At 48.7% G+C, this 17,098-nt stretch overlaps 1 protein-coding gene and 1 pseudogene across 16 annotated transcripts in view; one reads left to right on the plus strand and one right to left on the minus strand.

Annotated features, from left to right (window-relative positions):
• The window catches only part of NINL (ninein like), a 143,862-nt gene that overhangs the window by 34,148 nt on the left and 92,616 nt on the right, over positions 1 to 17,098 (minus strand). For 14 of the 16 annotated variants that reach the window (XR_004953657.1, XR_004953658.1, XM_016124529.2 and 11 more), the window contains 9 exons: positions 16,633 to 16,699; positions 14,018 to 14,208; positions 13,056 to 13,208; positions 10,513 to 10,683; positions 6,214 to 6,350; positions 4,650 to 4,790; positions 2,109 to 2,283; positions 850 to 960; positions 183 to 263 (listed from right to left, as the gene is read on the minus strand). Coding sequence is in view for 14 of the 16 variants with exons in the window: in XM_016124529.2 (XP_015980015.2) it covers positions 183 to 263; positions 850 to 960; positions 2,109 to 2,283; positions 4,650 to 4,790; positions 6,214 to 6,350; positions 10,513 to 10,683; positions 13,056 to 13,208; positions 14,018 to 14,208; positions 16,633 to 16,699 (1,227 nt within the window). In the remaining 2 variants the exon portion in view is untranslated. The remainder of the gene's footprint in view (positions 1 to 182; positions 264 to 849; positions 961 to 2,108; positions 2,284 to 4,649; positions 4,791 to 6,213; positions 6,351 to 10,512; positions 10,684 to 13,055; positions 13,209 to 14,017; positions 14,209 to 16,632; positions 16,700 to 17,098) is intronic. The other 2 variants (XM_016124531.2, XM_016124530.2) reach the window with 2 other exon arrangements.
• LOC118610609 lies at positions 7,411 to 7,529 on the plus strand (annotated as a pseudogene).

Consider the following 17,098-nt stretch of genomic DNA (forward strand, 5'->3'; position numbering starts at 1 on the left):
GGAGTGGCTGGGAAAGGGTACCACAGCCTACTGGCATGGGAGGTCACTGCAGGGCCAAACTCTTAGAAAGAACTGCCCCTGCCGCAGGGTAGGCTGTGGAGTGCAGGGCAGGAGTGTATGAGGACCCCATGCACCAAAGACAAAAGAGATAGCCTGATCCAGTAGCTGGGTAGGGCACATACCCTGCACTTGAGCTCATACTCCTTCAGGACCTCCATGAACCGCTCCTCCTGGGCCAGGAGTTCAATGCTCTGTGGCTCCAGCTGCAAGTCAGACATGCAAAGGAGAATTACAGACAAGACCTCAAGCCAGGCCGAGTGCGTGCTGTCACATCATGTTCCTCCCACTAGGCTCAGCACCTCCTGTCCCTCCTCCTTCTCCCCTCCTGCTCTGGTTTAAAAGGTCTCAGGGCAGTAGGATGTGCTTGCCCTGGCTCCCTGGAACACCCTCTGCTTGGACCCTGCTCCAGAATAGCAACTCCCTTTCCCTTCTCCTCCCAAGGTGATGGGCGGGGCCAGGGGAGGGGGATCATGGTGGGCACCAAATTCTAACCTCTCCTCTGTGCTCCTCACCACAGAGAACCTGTCACTGGGGTTGATGGCACCACCTAACCCTGCTCTTGTCATTAAAAGGCCAACATACATGTCATCGAAGGGGCATACTGGCACAACTGCACTGGCCCGAAAGGAAGGAAAACAGGGTAAGTGGCCTCACTAATTTTTTCTCCACTCTAAGTTTAGTAGGAAAAATAAAATTCAGCTGCCTAGGCATCCTTTTCAAGATCCCAACACTTTTTACCCAGCACCACAGACTCCTCTATGAAGACTAAGAATAAGTAAAAGGACTTGCCTTGTCCTTCAACACAAACTCCAGATCATTCTGCAGTTTCAGCACCAGCTTCTCTGACTCCGAAAGCTTTTCCACAACTTCAATAATCTCCTTCTGCAATCGACTGTTCTCCTACAAGACACAGGTCAGCGGTTTGCCAGGCTTTGGGAGTGGGCGGAGGAGGGAACTGTTGGCAGGTCTGTCTCCTGAGTGAGAGGCTTATTCCCAGTAACACTCGTAATCAGGGAAGAAACCTCACAGTGTCTGGCACTCACTACCTTGGCATCATGCAGAGAAGCCTGTGTTGGGGACTGACTCAGAGCCACCAGGGACAGAGCCCTCATCAATGCTCTTTGCTTTCACCATTGCTTCTGCTTCTCCCACTTGCAAGTGCTCAGAAGATCATGAGTATCATAAGAAAAGGCTGGTTGCAAGTCCTTCTGAGCCATTTTCTCAATGAGGGATTTGAAACTGACCCAGTACAGATCAGATGTCAGACAGGGAAAACCAGTAAGAAGAGTGGTGAGGACAACAGTGCAGTAGAGAGCCAGGCAGTCGGGGCAGACAGGCCCCGTGCACACTGCTATCAGGGGCTCCTGGGGTGCCTGGCTTCTCCTCTGAGAGACAGAGACTGAGCAGGGCAAGGAGGTATGGAAAGAATCCACGGGCTTTGAGTTAAGAGAAGAGGAAGCCAGGAGTACAGGAGGAGCCAGGGTACACCTCACTGGACCCTAATGGAGGGTGGGTGTGGGTCGAGGGACACTCAACCAAACCCCAGAAACCATATCTGCCCCAGGCCGTACCCAGGGCCAGCAAGGGGGCTTTAGGTTTGCTGACCCTACAGATGCTCTGGTCTCCAAGGGGCAAAGCAGAGCTAGCTGCTGGCCCTCCCTAACTTTGGTCCACAGACCCAGAGAGAGAGCGAGAGCCCTGAGGGTTCCCCACCTGTCCTACTGCCACACAACCAGAGGAGGCAGAGACAATGCCTCTCAGGCAGAAGCTAGGACCCTTTCTGCTCTGGCTGAGAAATGTGTTCTCTATGGCTAAAGCAAATGTTCCTTAGTTTGAAATCCCAGGGGTTTCCCTACCACTGAGATGCAAACTGCTTAAGGCTGCTGGGAGGTATTGAATCCTTCACTAGGAAAATGTGGTGTGTGGGAGGAGGTACCCTTAGGCAACCTCGTTTCTTTCTTTTCAGTTGGATGCCCTAGATAGCCACTACATCATCACTTATCATCATCACCTCCCCTCCATCCATCACTCCCTCCTCCAGGACATACCTTCAGGGCCAGGGTCAGCTTCTCTCGAAGGCTGGCATCCTCTGCCTGCAGGTGCTCCAGGTCCTTCTCCAGTGCAGCCCTCTGCCTGCAGACCTGCTCCCAGAATAGCTCACGCTCCATCTCTACCTCGGACCGCAGGAGACTCAGCCTTTCTCTGTACCCCTGTTCCAGGTGTCTGTAAGGCATACAATAGCATATATCACGTCAGACTCCCAATGGAGCTACCCTGGCCCACCAGGCCCTGCCTCTCAGGGAACATCTTCCTGGCCAACAAGACCTCCTCCTTCCTTGGAAGCCCCCTGCAGAGAGAACTTGGCCATACCATCTTGGACTCAATTGTTCCTGCTTGACGGATGGAATACACTGTTCCTCAGCTAGACTACATGTGCTGTGAGGTCAGAGGCCCTCCATTAAGTGGCCCCCCGGGGCCTGATGGTAGACGCCACCCCTCAGGGCTGGTGCAGGTTACCCCGTGCTGACAAGGGGAGTCAGTGGGTCCCTGGAACCTCTGGGGTGAGCTGGAGAATGATCTCTGTGGGTAGGTCTTTTTGCTACCCCTTTGCCTTTCAACCTTCTTCCACACCTCTGCAGCCATCAAATGCCTTTGGTAACCAAATACACAGTAAATCAAGCCTGTCTCATGCAGGACACTGACAGTAAAACCTATAGACAGTGAATCACAAAGGAATGAGAGGAACAGGAAAGGCAGGAGGCACTTTCCCCATCTGACCTGCATTAATCTTTTGCAAAAACCATTTCCATCAGCAGGAAAAACAGTGCTAAATCTTAGTTTTATCACTGAAACAGCTTAACAGGATTTTTCAAACCAAATCTTCAGCAGAGGGACTGGCTGTACTAATCATCAAGTATAAGAAAACACTGGGGCTCTTCCTCTGGCTGACAGGCTGGACTTTTTATCTCATCTCAGAACTTTAAGGAAGAAACACCCAGAAGGAAAGAAAAAGAAGCGCAGCTGTTACCAAAGCAAAAATAGTAAGATAAATATGGCTAATGAAATACTTCACAAACCTTTGGGGTAGTTTTAAAAACATGTATTTGATCATATCACTCCAGTCTTTAAAAAACTTTTGAAATATCCAACCAAAGGAAAATGGTCAAATAAAACATGGCAGACCCACATAATGAGGTGCTCTGCAGCCACCAGAAAATTATATATAATATAGTACCACTTTGTTAATAATTCTGTACATGGAAAAAAGAAGGGAAGGACATAAAAAGTGTTAGGAGTGATAATCTCTGGGAAGTGAGATTTCTGCTTTCACTTTTATTTTCTACAAGAACACGTATCATTTATTACGTCTGTAATAAGACACACCTAATGCATCCATAAAAGCTATTTCTAGAAACCTACTGATGATGCCCCATTACCCATGGGGCAAGATCCAAACCCACCCCACACAGACTTTCTCAGACGCTTGCTTGCCGAATCCAACCACATCAAGAGACACATAGGGCTCTATGCTGAGTGCTCTAATAAACTGACGAGTATCCCATCACTCCCACTTTACAGGTGAAGAATCTGAGGGGCTCTGTCCACCTAGGGTCACAGCAAGTGCCCAACAGACCCAGAATTCTAAAATGCATCTTGCTAGCTCCTCATTGCCCACCTCAGGCTAACCTTTCCCCAAAGGCGAGGGAGAAGGAGGTGGGGGGGCTAGCACCCCCTCTGGACCTCACGGGGAGCAGAGCCAAGAGCTGGTTTTTTCATAGCACCTCCTCTTTGCTCTCCATGAGGGGACACCTCTGGGTGACAAAAGCTAGAAGCTGAAGAACCATTGAGCTGTGTCGAGGGAGCTTAGCATAGACTGTTCCCCACAGTGGGGTGAAAAGAACTCTCTCAGCCTGGTTCAGCCTGGGAAATCCTCGAGGACTAGATTTTCTCATGTTTTAGTTAACAAACCAAAGAGGTGGTTTCGTGTCCATAGAAAAAGGTAAGAAATCCTTCCTTCTGGTCTGTCCAGCCCCCAGCCAGAAAGGTGGTGCAGACTGCTTCCCAGGCGTGTGTGCAGTGTGATCTCAGCAGTCTGGTTTCGGGCTCTGAACTCCTTCCACCATGTCAGGCTCCTTCCCACTGAGCCGACGGACTCCAAAGCCGTTCACGAGACCTCCATCTGTCTCACTGATCACAGGCACACACAGAACACTCAGCTGGAGTAGGACAGACACCATAAATGAAGCAGAGGAAAGTGAGAACAGCAGAGAGGAATGTTCCCTGCAGCCCACAGGCATGCACAGCTAGATGCCACTGAACCAGGAGCCCCGTCATAAAGAGCAAGACCACTTATTAAATAGTCTTAAAAGACCACTTCTTTCAAAGAAGGGCATTCCCAAAAGCGCGTCTTCTAGACTTCTACTGGCTCAGGTGAAATAGGAGGGTCTCTGTTCTGCCGTGTTCATGAGCATGGCCTCAGCTGGTGGCAGCCTGACGTCCACTACCTGCTCTCAGCCATGGCTAGGGAATCGTTGCCCAGGTGTTCAGGAGCTGCAGCTCTGGGCTCAGGCACCACAAGCAGGACCTACTTTATCTTCTTCTCTGTGAGCTGCTCCAAGGCCGAGTGGCAGTCGTCCATCTCTTTCACAAACTCCAGATTCCTCTTCTCAGCTTTCTCTAGATCTTTTCTTGCCTTGTCTCGCTCCCTCACCATCTGCTCCACTTGTCCCCTGCCACAGGAAGGAGACAGGATTGATGGAGCATATGCTCTGGGCCCAGTGAGCCCTGTGTCTGCATGAATAAAAAAAAAGGGCCAGCATTCCTGGGCTTAAGGCATGAGTCAGCGCCGTGCTCTATCCTCACACTACCACCAACCACCTTCTAAGGCAGTTTCTACAATTACTGCACCATTTTACAGATGTACATGCTGAGAGAGAGATTAAATGACTTAACAAGGGAGGTTTTCAGGTCTGAACCACGGAAGTCAAGCCTAGAGGCTTACAGTGTGCCGCACCTCCAGATGGCCTCAGAACAGGTGAAAATATATCTGTGCACCCTCTAGTCTCCAGCTAGTACTTGGGCCTCAGGGGTCCCGAGTACCTAGTCTGGGACTGGACACATGAAGGCTGGCCATACCATATCCTGCCTGGTCACAGCCCTGATACCTGCAGCCTGACATCTGAGTGAATACAAGATGAATCACCCAGAGCAGAAGGCCATCTCTGTGTATGGCCCTGGCTCTGTCCAGTCACCCTAGGCACCCCTACAGGCTCGCAGATCACCGCTTTATTTTGGGGACCATTTCTCTCACTGAAGGAGCACCAAGATTTCCCCTCTGCCCTCCCCAAGGCACAGTCTTTCTCTGGTTCTATTTGCAGAGAGCTAGCTGAGGTCTGAAAGGTCATCTGTCAGCACCTAATGAAATGCAGTCTTGAGGATAGAAATTGTGATTTCTGCAAACCTTTACTGCAGCTCTGGAACATCAATAAAAATACAAAAACAATTGTTGTACCAATCTGCCAAGCAGACAGATGGTTTGAATACTCGGCTAAACCCAAACTGAACGCGATTAAAGTGGAATATACTCTTCGCCAAACTGTCACTTGGCACTTAGTGACCGCATTTGAGGAATACTTCTTTTTCCTCTCTAGCCAGCCACCAAAGCCCAGGAGCTCTCTCTCTGGCTGCTCCTGGAAGCACACCCCAGACTGGAGGGTGTCCACCTCTGTGCTTCAAGCTCAGGCGTCAGCAGGATGTACAGTTCAAATCCTTTTTTGGAACCTTGCTAAAAAGGGCTAAGGGAGGACCTTGACGTAGATTTTTGAGCTTCTCACCAGATGGAAAAGAAGGCCAGACCACAAAAGCCCACGCAGCAGTCACTGAATAGTTTACCAGGTCCTCAGGGCCCCCTCAAACCACACACATGGACGGAATTCGAGGCACAGAGAGCCCTCATCCTGCTCTCAACTGCTCCACTCTCTTTTCCTACCCCATTGCGAGCTCCGGGTCAAGCTCGTGAGAAAGGTGATGTCGAAAACCGTGCCTGACGCTGGCCGTCTGCAGTAGATGAGGGCAGAGCCCGTTTTCTTGGACTCTTCTCCAGGCAAACCCAGCCGACTCCCCATGCCTACCCCAACTATACTGGGATCTTACTGGCAGAAGCTCAGCTCCTGGCGGTAGCAGGCCAAGGCCGCCTGCTGAGTGGCACCATGAACCATCATGAGCTCGTTCTCAAGGGCCCAGGTCAGCTCCAAAAGGTTCACCTTCTCATCCACACTGAAGTCGAGGCTCTGAAATAGCAAGGCCCATCAGGCAGGATAAGATGAGGAATTCTCTAAACACATCCTGGCTCTCTTAGTGACAGTTCAGGCAGTGATACATGCTGTCCTGTCTGGTATACCGCGCTTGCCATTTTTCTGTCTGTAAAGTCTCTGCCTCCCAGAGCATGCCCTTCCCCAACCCATATAACTCTGGTGTCCCATCTTGATCCACCCCGCCCCACCCTGCCCTATCCCAGTTCTCTCCTCTTCACTGTCCCGCAAAAGGGGTGGGTGTGACCCAGGCTAGACAGAGTTCTCTTCCCTGGACAAAGTGACTGACACAAAACAAGGACAAATCTCAAGTGGAAGTGTTCATGGGGATCCATAGGAAGCTGGAGGAGAGAGGTTTTTCCCTGGGAAATCAGCTATGTAAGGACCTGTGGGTCTTGGGGAGTTGCACAAGGAGAGGCTAACACCGCCAAGAAGCAAGCAGGAAGATGGAAGGGAGTCCTGGCAATAGCCTGGAATGCCGAGTCTCAACCTTAAAGTCCTTTCCCCTGAGTGCACACTCAGGTGAGCCCCTAACGGCCTCCTCTGCTTTCAAAGTTGGGTTTCTGTTATTCACACTACCAGAATCCTGATTGATACGTGGAGAGATGCTTTTGTTTGTGGAAAAACAATCTAGCAGAGATAAGCCACAGTGAAGCATTCCAGCGAGTGAAGCATTAATTTTACCAATGGGATTTTGAAAATAAAAGAACAATATTTATTTTATGTATTACACCACAGTAAAAAAAAAAAAAAAAAAGAACAAAGAACACCCATGTGCCCCGCTGCTTGACTGGCCAGTAACTAACACTTCACTGCATTTGCTCTTTTAGCTTTGAGTGTTTTTGACTCCTGCTTCCTTTTATGACATTTACATAGAAATCCAGGGCAGGCACCCAATATGGGCCTATAGAAAAAGAGCCACAAAATTTTCAGCTCATGTGTGAGAATGAAGAATGCTCCCTTTAAACTTATAAAATGAAGGCTTGAATTCCTACTCTTCCTCACTTCCCAAAGTGCTTCTGAAAAGAAATGACATTAAGTCTATAGCCATGCCACCCTGAACAAGCCTGATCCCATCTGATCTCAGAAGCTAAGCAGGGTTGGGCCTTGTTAGTATGTGGATGGGAGACCACCTAGGAAGACCAGGTGCTGTAGGCATAAAAAAAATAAAATAAAATAAGGGATTGTAAGCTGACAAGGTCCTTGCAATCTGTGAGATCAATTAAGGGTTGCCTTGCCTAAAAAAAAAAAAAAAAAGAAATTACATTAAGGGAACAACTTGGGAAGTTCAAGCTGTTATTACACAAGGGCAATAATCTCACAAAGTAGAGTGCAAAGACATGGCAGGTCACAGCAGCAGCTTCTTGGTCGAGTGGGAAGGAGTCATCAAAAACCACACGGCACAGTGGGTGCCAGCCTCCACAATCGCCCTAGTGTTCTCCACCCCCTGACATTCATGCTTGCGTACTCCGCCCCCCCCCCCCACACATACACACTCAATAGCGTCAACCTGTGTAACCCACAGGATGCACAGGAAGTAATGGCATGTGACTTCCAAGGCTTGGGCACAGAAGACAGGTGGCCTCCTCCTTCTTCTCGCTTGGATAGCACTCCAGGAAAGCCAGCTGCTATGTTGTGAGGATATTCAAACAGCCCTCAAGAGAGGTCTGTGTGGCAAGAAATGGGCCTCCTTCTTGCAGCAAACACCAACTGCCAATCTAGAAGCAGATGCTCAGCTTCGGCCAGGCCTTCAGAAGCTAGCAGCACTGGCTGACATTTGACCGCCCTCATGGGAGACCCTAGGCTAAAAGCATCCAGCTACACAGCTTCCAAATTCCTGAACCACAGAAACTATGTGAGACAAGAAATAGCAATTGTGTTTTAAGGCATAATTTAGTGGTGATTTACTGAGGAAGGACAGATAACCAATGCAGGGCCTCTTCACAGAGCTACCCCAGAATTAATGGTTCTTCCTCAGGCGCTCTCACAGGCCATTTCAGTACTCTGAAATGGCTGAGAATCTTGAGAAGTTGAGTGTGTGATGCCAGCACGTTCAGGCTGAGGGCTCACCCATCAGGCATCTCTTTCCCAAGGGGAAGGTCTTTTTTAGGCAGGTGTGCTTATTGTTCAGGGCCAGTGACCTGCGGTCCTGACCACCAATAACACAGGTAAGCAGTTATCCAGAGTCACAGGCAAGAAGGGCCTTGACTTGGTATGCCAGGACACCCACACCACCTGCCTGACTCGCTGGTGCTCCCGCTCTGGCTGTCTGTCTTCAGGCAGCTACCCCACCTGTCAACTGAGAGAAACACCTTCAGGGCTGTGTGAAGGGTAAGTAAAGTTACGTGTTTGACAGGTCCTTGCTTGGAGCCCAGGTACTAAGAGGCGTTCAATAAATATCGCTGTCTTTCAACAAAATGAAATCAAATCCTGACTATAACTGGTAAATTATAAATTGCTAAAGAAAAGGAAATATTCTCTGATAACACAAAAATGATAAAAACAATAAGTTCTGAAAAATGAGAGGCAAGGTCGAAACTCATCACTGGTCAGACTAAGATGGCAGCCAGCCCACCTCCAAACGCCAGGACTCAGGAACAGGGTTTTAGAATCTTAAAACTGAGCCACTTCACTCTTTGCCCTCCCTCGAACCAATTTCTGTGATCTGTGCTCAGCTCTGGTTCTCAGAATAGTCCCGAGGGTCAGCTGTCCAGGTCTGGTCTCGCCCTCTGGGGCCTGCCCAAGGATGCTGGGTGGTTGGACTCAGCACAGGCTAGATTTAGGCCCCGGAGGGTCTGGCCAAGGAGACAGGCACACTGTACTGTCTTAAGAGCTTTCTTTGGGTTCCTTTACATTATTATTGGTTTGTGCTAATAAGGACGTTTCTGAAGGCAGTATGACAAACCTAATCAAGAATTAAAATGTGTAATTTCAGGAATCTAGCATACAGAAATACCAGCACTGGAGCAGCAGGACACACATGCATTTTAAATGACAAAATTTATAATAGGAAAGAACCTACATGTCCACAAACTCAACACAAATTAACAAAATACACATTATAATACCAACTAAAAAAAATGTTTTAAACTGGAATGTCTAAATATGTATTTCTTTTTCTCCATAGGCAAAAGCTCTGCAGACACTCTACTAAGCCATTAGCTGTCAACACTGAAGAGGGGCCAGGCTTTATTATCTTACATTTTTATTTATTATCTTACATTTTTATTTACAACATGAAGTGAAATTTGGAAATGAAAATAATCAGTCTAACTCACCACACTTCTCCCCAGCATTCTTCCCTCACCTTGTCAGGCCCCTGTACACCACTTAGCCACCCCAGAGCAGAGCTCCCTCCAAGCCCCATGGTCTGGCCCTGTGGCCCTGGGGGTAGTATGCCTAGCCCCGGGGAAGAGGCCTGGGCCCATCTGAGGACAGCCTCCTGGATTCATCCCTGGAAAAGCATGGAGGAGGCTTGGGAGGAGGCACCAGGGCAGCGAGCCTCCCTGTACCAGACCTAGTGGGGGAAGGGTCTGCACTGAGTAGGGCCTACATGGGGAAATGAACTCAACCAGCTGGCCAGGCAGCTCTGAGTGGAACGCTCGGACTTCCTGTGACAGTGAAGTCCAGTAAGATATCTCTACCACAAGGAAGGGGACATCTACACTGAAACTTGAGACCAGTTCAATAAAGTGCACACCTTAAAGAAAAAAAAAAAAATCTGTACTACCTCACTTGAAGGACTGACCTCCCTCATTCAGGAAAACAGATCATCTCTGAGGCTGAAATGCACTGGGAAAATGCCTAACATACTCAAACCTACCTTCAAATGGATTCATTTCAGGCTATTGTTTCTACTTTTTACTTATTATCTTGTAAGTGAAAATTTCCTGTATTTTAATAGCAAAATAAATAAATAAATAAATAAATAAATAAATAAATAAGTAAGTAAGTAAGTAAGTAAGTGATTCCAACTGGCCTTCCCTACGTGGGGTTCGCTGCCCAGAGTGAACATCCTGTATGTCTGTGGGGTATATGGTCTAGTCTCCTCAGTGTGCAGACGACCCCCAAGGTCCCCTGGCGGGCCTCACATAGCTGGGATGCCTTCCACTGAGGCGGTTGTGAGTAATCAGCTCCAAACCTGTAAGACTTCCCTGCCGTTCTGAATCCCCTCCTGGGCCCACAGGGCAAAGAGTTGCTCAGGAAAGGCAAAGCCGGTGCCGTTGTCAACGCTGCAGAAGAGGTGTGGGCCTGAGCACACAGACACTAGGGATGACGTTGTAGCAGTATGACAGTCACCCTCCTCCGGCACCTGCCACAGGGACAGAGAGATGCCTGTGAGCACATGGGTCTCCTGAACACGTCTACTCATGTTAAACATCTTCCAACCTCATCAGCCTATGCTCAGCCCTTTGCTGCCTCATTGAGGACTGATAAAAATAACTCATGTGGTTACCGTTAGCCCAATTCCTAGACAAGGAAACAAAGGCACAACACCATTGCGCGATCTGTTCAAGATCATACAGCACTACTGGTGGCAGAGCAGGGATTTGAACCCAGGGCTCCTCACACCCAGCCCAGCCCTCTCTCGAGGACCCTAGGTACCCCCTGTTCCTACCATCCACTCAAAGCCTTGTGTAGGGAACATGTCCCAGAGCCCAAGCAGCCTGACTGGTCCACATGCACTACTTAGTGAGAGTTTAACATCTCTCCTCTGAGCCAGTATCGACGTATGCTTAGCCTCACAAAAGGGCTCAAGAAGGCATGTGACAGTGCTAAGAAATGCAGTCCTAGGAAAGAAACCCAAGACAGACTTAAAGAGAAGAGGTGAGTCAGCCCGAGCATTTCCTCAGGACTCAGAAACACAGTCTGGGGGAGTTTTAAAGCCAAACTATCTCAGCCAGAAAGCTGACCTGTTAGCCTTAGGTACTGTAAGAATCCATAGGGCAAGATTATGTTCCTTGCTGTTTTCTGCCCCAGCCAGAGAACTTCAAAACAAGCATTTGCTGTGTGGGGCCACATGACTGAGCAGCAGCAGCCCCTTCCTGCGGGCCACCAGGAATTCTGCCACACCTGCAGGGACACCCTCCTCACTGGCCTCCTCCTGCCCCCTCCTCAGTGCATCTTTGCTCTCCCTGAACATTCTGAGCCTGTCCTATTGCCTGAAACACTTTCTCCAATCCTTCCATGGCTGGTCTCTTGCTTAGGGCTCTGCTCAGAAGGTATTGCCCTGGAGTGGTTGAGCCCCTGTCAGCTCGTCACCTCTCCTCACATCACTTACCTCTTCTGCAGGGCTCACTAGGCCATGTGCAGTCTGTCTCTCCTGTGGATGCAGCAGCCTCCTGCCCTTGTCTACTCTCGGCTGTGTCCCTATCTCTCCATAAAGAGAGTTACTTAAGGGCTAGTGCTCAATGAGCTATGCTGGGCATCATAGAGCTCTACAAAGAAGGCATTTTACCCCATTTACAGAAGCAGAGAGGGCAGCTCACAAACGCCTGGCTGCCATATAAAGAAACTCAGATACCCAAATGTACCTGTACCACCTGCCTTCCTCCCACTAGCCTCCTCTCTGAGGACTATGAGCTTGTGAACAGGGACTACCATGTGGGGGCATATCTCCACCTGCGGCACTTATCTGAGGGCTTGGCACCATCATGCCATGCCATAATCCACACTCACAGGATGCGAGACCCTCCACTCCATAGCCATGTCAGCTCAGGGCACTTCCTGGACAGTCAGGTCTTATTCTTCAGGCCGCTGGCCTCTGAACAGAGGTTGGGTCCTACCTGGCCTCACTCCTGAACGCACAGCTCAGGCCCCTGACTAGCTATGCTTCCATGTCAGGCTACTAAAAGAGAGGTGGCTCCACCAGCTCTGAGCATGGCTTGTGGGACTTCGCTGTAGTCTCTGACCTTATGTGGCCTGACACCTTCCCTTAGGACTCCTAGCTTCTTCTTTGTCCATTCTCTTCTTTGTCCAGATTCAGAAACCTGACTCTCAGATGACCTGGCCTGGCAGTGAACAGTGTTACTGGTCCTATACCACTGCTCATAAACCGTGGGATCAGCCATGTCAGCAAAGAAGCACTGGCAAACGCCCGGAGCACCCACCCTGTGGCTGTTAAAGGCAGCCTTACTATCTTAGGACTGGGAAAACCAATGAAATGGCAACTTACTGCTTAAAATCTGTTCTCCAACTGCAGGGATCCAGTCTTTGTACAAGAGACACAATTCGGGAAAAGAGGACGGGGAGAGCACAGGTTAATGAAAGGTGATCCTAGGGAAGGTCTAGAATCCTATGGTGACACTGTTCTCACTACACCATGATGGGGAGAAGGAGGAGGGGGTTCTCCTACTTAAATGTGGTACATCCCACACTGAGGAGACATAGTGAAGAACTGCCATGGAATCCTCATAAAATCCCTATGAGGCGGGTACCCATTTCACAGATGAAGAGCCGGAGGCTCAGAGAAGGAAACTCACCCAGTGACAACAACTAGAAAGGAGCAAATCAGATCAGCTCCAAGGTCTGTGTGATTCTAAGTCACACGGCCTCCCACTTACACGTGTGTGTGCACTCCCCAACCAACTGAAGGACAGCTCACTGCGGCGACACATGCTGAAGGCTAGAGAATGAAGGACAGCAGTTACTGCTACGGTTCAAGATTTAATTGTCCCATTTTACCTGGTAATGAGACCAGGTCCTGCTCAGTTTGATAGGAGTGGAAGATTTCAGAAGTGAACTGGGCCCATAATTGAGCAGGCCAAGCTGGAATTCCTCAAGACTCACTCTGCCATCTCGATCTTGATCCAATTTGTCAAACAGGTCTTCTAGTTCCTAAACAAAAGCCACCACACCTCTGCTCAGAAGTTCCATCCACAAGCAGCTACATGCCAGCCAGAATCACCCAGGCCCATCCATCCACCCTCGCACCCTTCACCCCTCCCTCCCTCCCCAAGTAGGGCAGTTTGCTTGTCACCATCCAAATTCAAATTGTTCGGTCACACCTGGCCTCCCCTGGTTCTGGCTTGTTAAATCAACATGCCTGGTCAGTTTCCATTCTGCTATGAACCGGTGCTACTTGAACTTCCTAAATTCCACAAATACCTATTCATTATCTACTGTGGCATGAACTTGTTGGGTGATGGGAAGACCAAGTACATATGGAGCATGGCTTGAGCCCCCAGAGGATCAAGGTCTACCATGGGCAGCAGGGCTAAGGGGGTCTTTAGCAAGGTGGGGGACCTGCCCTATCACCACTGCCTGTTCCTCTTCCTCTTGGTCCCTGCAGGAAGAAAGCAGAGGTGAATACGGGTACTGGGAAAGTAGCTAGGCTCCAAGGGCACTGTGTTTGGGATGGGTGGTAGAACAAGGCCAAACAGGCAGGGGGAAAGGGTGTCCTAGGCAGAGGAAGACTCCTGAGTAAAGAGGTTTAGAAGTCAGTGAGGCTCAGGCCACACGATCAGAGGTGAACTCTTGAGGATGCACACTTCAGCAGAGCACTGTGAGTTATCAAAGGAGGTTAGACCAGAAAGTGACACAACTGAATCAGTGTCTAAAACTTAAAAGAATTTCTAGATCCAATATCAACAACGACCAATGCAAAGAACCAGTCACTGACAGTGCTCTATCTTGGTCCCTCTTACCTCTTTCTTGAGTTCCTGAAGCCCAATGCTCTGGCAGACCACAGCCAGCTCTTGCTCGCTGAGGTGACCACTTCTGCCCACGCCGAGCGCTTCCCAGATGCTCCGAACTTGGCTCTCAGGGGTGTCAAAGAAGGGGCTACAGGATTTCTGGGGGTTCACAGAGACCTCGGAATCCCAGGTTGGCAGCTGGCCTGAAGCAGAGAAAGCGACAGGTAAGCCCAGTGCTCCAGATGCAGGGGCAACATACCTGCCAGTAATTTACTCTGAAATCAGATGGACAGATAGATGGACACAGGTGAGTAGCAAAGCACCAAAAGTGGAATCTAGGTGGTGGGTACATGTGCAATCACAGTACAATTTTTCCAACTTCATTCTGCATTTACAAATTTGCAAAATAAAACTTTTATTGGGGGTGGGGCAGAGAATCTCTGCTCTATGTGGGGAAAGCTTTTTCTGAAGGGACCCTACTAGCGTCACACCATTGAAAGCATATAAAAGAGGACTACATTATTTGTATCTACAATTAAGAAAAAAGTTTTTGAAAAATTAATTTTCAGAAACCTTTCAAACCTACCAAAAAAGCACAGTCCTATAAACCCTAGTGCACGTGTCACTCAGGCTCTGTGATTATTAAGAATTTGTCACGCTGGCTTCAACTATTTCCTTTTTGCTATTGCTGAAGTGTTTGAAAGTAAATCCCAGATCTCATATTTTACCCCTACATACTTTGCATGTATTTCTGAAAAATATGGATGTTTTCTTACATAACCACAATGCCACTATCATACCTAACAAAATCAACAATTTCCCAACTGCCTCAAAAGTCTTCTTACAGTTAACTTGTTTGAATCAGTACCCAAAGAGAACCCCCGCAGTGTAGCTGGTTATTATTTTTCTTAAGTCTTTCAATCATAAACACTTCTCCTGCCCCAAACCCTAGACCTGTCTTATTTAGGAAATGGATCAGTAATTGTTTTGTAGAATGTCCCCTATCTGTATTTGCCTGTTTATTTCCTTGTGACATTATTTAACTTGTTCCTCTATCCCTAATAGTTCCTGCAAAGGAAGTTAGTATCAAAAAGTAGTAATTTGGATGCAGGCTCAATTTTTTTCTGGACGAAAACACTACACAGATAGCACTGTATACTATCCACTACCTCACATGAGGAGGTGCAGTACCCTTGAGATGCAAAGCTTCATCAGTGGGTTTAGGTGACAGATGGCTAGTTTTCATCACTTTCCTACTTCAGCCAGTTGGCTTGCTGATGTTTCTCAGGCTCTGCCAGAGGAATAACTTGTGGAAGAGGTCATATGTAGAGGATGTCTTTGAGGAGCTATCCATGGATGAGCCATGCTTCAAACCAGATGCCCAACTCCCCGGCGAGCCTAACACAAAAAGAGGGCTGCTTCCACCTAATTCAGACTTGAGTGACTTGAGTTTCATCGGTGGTCTGGAGCTTTCAAGTAGATGAGCCACCTTGGTGTTGATTACTTTAATAATCCAACTAATAATCAGAAAACCAGTTTCCCCAAGGAAAGCCAGGCTCATAAATGTTGCTGTGGGTTGGGCTGAGGAAAATGCAAGGAAAGGAGCAGGCAGGAAAAGGCCGACTCTGAGATCCCTTCCAACTTAAAATGTCTAAAATTTCTAAAAAAATTTAAAAGCAATTCTGATACTGAGGTTTATTTCTCAGGGCTGGCATAGGAGGTAAATAAATCCTTTGAGGTTTGACATGAGTGTCTGTGTACTACTGTTGGTTCTAACACAGATGGAAAGGTTGGGAAGAAACCACTCTGTTCTCTAGGAAGAGAGCAAGTACTGAATCGCCCTGTGAATAACCTGCCCTGGGAGCCCTTCCTTGGACTCAGAGTCCAAGGAAATTAAGACGTGATGGCTTGGCTGCTCTTCCTACCATGAAGGGGTCTGTCTGCTTTGTCCAGCAGCACCAGTGGATGTTAAGTCAGTTCCCTTGACATCCACTGAAGTAAATGCTGAACAAACAGTCCCAACTGCTAATTTCTTACTGCAACAGAAATTCAAGGTCAACTCTGGTCTCCCTGTTTCCAAACCAAGTTTCTGCACTTTCTGCCCTGTGGGAGATCACATGCTAACGCACTGTGATTTGCTGCTGCCTTCTCGTTGCTACCGTAAGGCCCCTGAGGACCAGGATCATGTCTTACACTTTATTTGGGGTACAGACAGGGTCCCTGGTGGATGCTGAGATTGCTTACTCACAGCAGAGGACAGGCAGTGCACCAGGCCGTGCACCAGGAAGGGGGCGCAGGGCCTGCCCTGGGAGCATCATGCCTAAGACCCCAGGGCCACACCTGCCAGCTGTGTCATGCTGGTCCTTGCAGACTGTGAAATGTGGCAGAACCACACTGCTCCCTTAGCCAGCAGCCTCTGCCCGAGCGTCTGACCACAGGGAATCCCGAGGACCAAGTGACACACTCATACCTGGGACCATCCTGAAGAAGGGGCTCGCTAGGGACAACACCCATATCGCATGCTTCTCAGGAAATTTCAGTCAGCTGGCTCACTATCTGACGACTCAGCTCTTGGAGCTTTCAAAGAACTGGTGAAAGGTAACATCGACATAAGACCATGGCTTTACCTTGTGTTTCAAACAAATCATTCTGAGGTTCTTGAGCACTTTCAACTTCTTCATCTGACTTGAGACTCTGCAGAAAAACGAAAAGAGAAGAACATGAATGCCCCAGAAGATGTGGCAGTGAGTACAGCACCAGTAAAAGTAGATGGTATGTCTTGGGGCAGGGAAGAGGAATGAGGAGGAGGACCAGCCTGGTGAGACGCAAATCCTCCAAATGAAAGTCCACCTCTGCAGCGTGGCCTTCGCGCCGGGGTAGGAGCTCACAATGAAAACACGATCAAGTGCTCCTAGACCAACAGGAATAAAACGCTCCCTAAATCAGCACCTCTTCAAGAAGAGTGCCCCTGGAGCTTTGACATTCTATCACAAGAAAGAATCTTGAGGCTTGAAGGTCCTTACTTCTTTGCACCCCATCTCTTACCACCCACATTAGTTCTACAAACAGTCAGAAGGAGAGCAGGTCTCTGCT

The sequence above is a fragment of the Rousettus aegyptiacus genome, unplaced genomic scaffold (assembly GCF_014176215.1).
Source record: "Rousettus aegyptiacus isolate mRouAeg1 unplaced genomic scaffold, mRouAeg1.p scaffold_m13_p_12, whole genome shotgun sequence".
In the NCBI taxonomy this organism is placed as follows: Eukaryota; Metazoa; Chordata; class Mammalia; order Chiroptera; family Pteropodidae; genus Rousettus; species Rousettus aegyptiacus.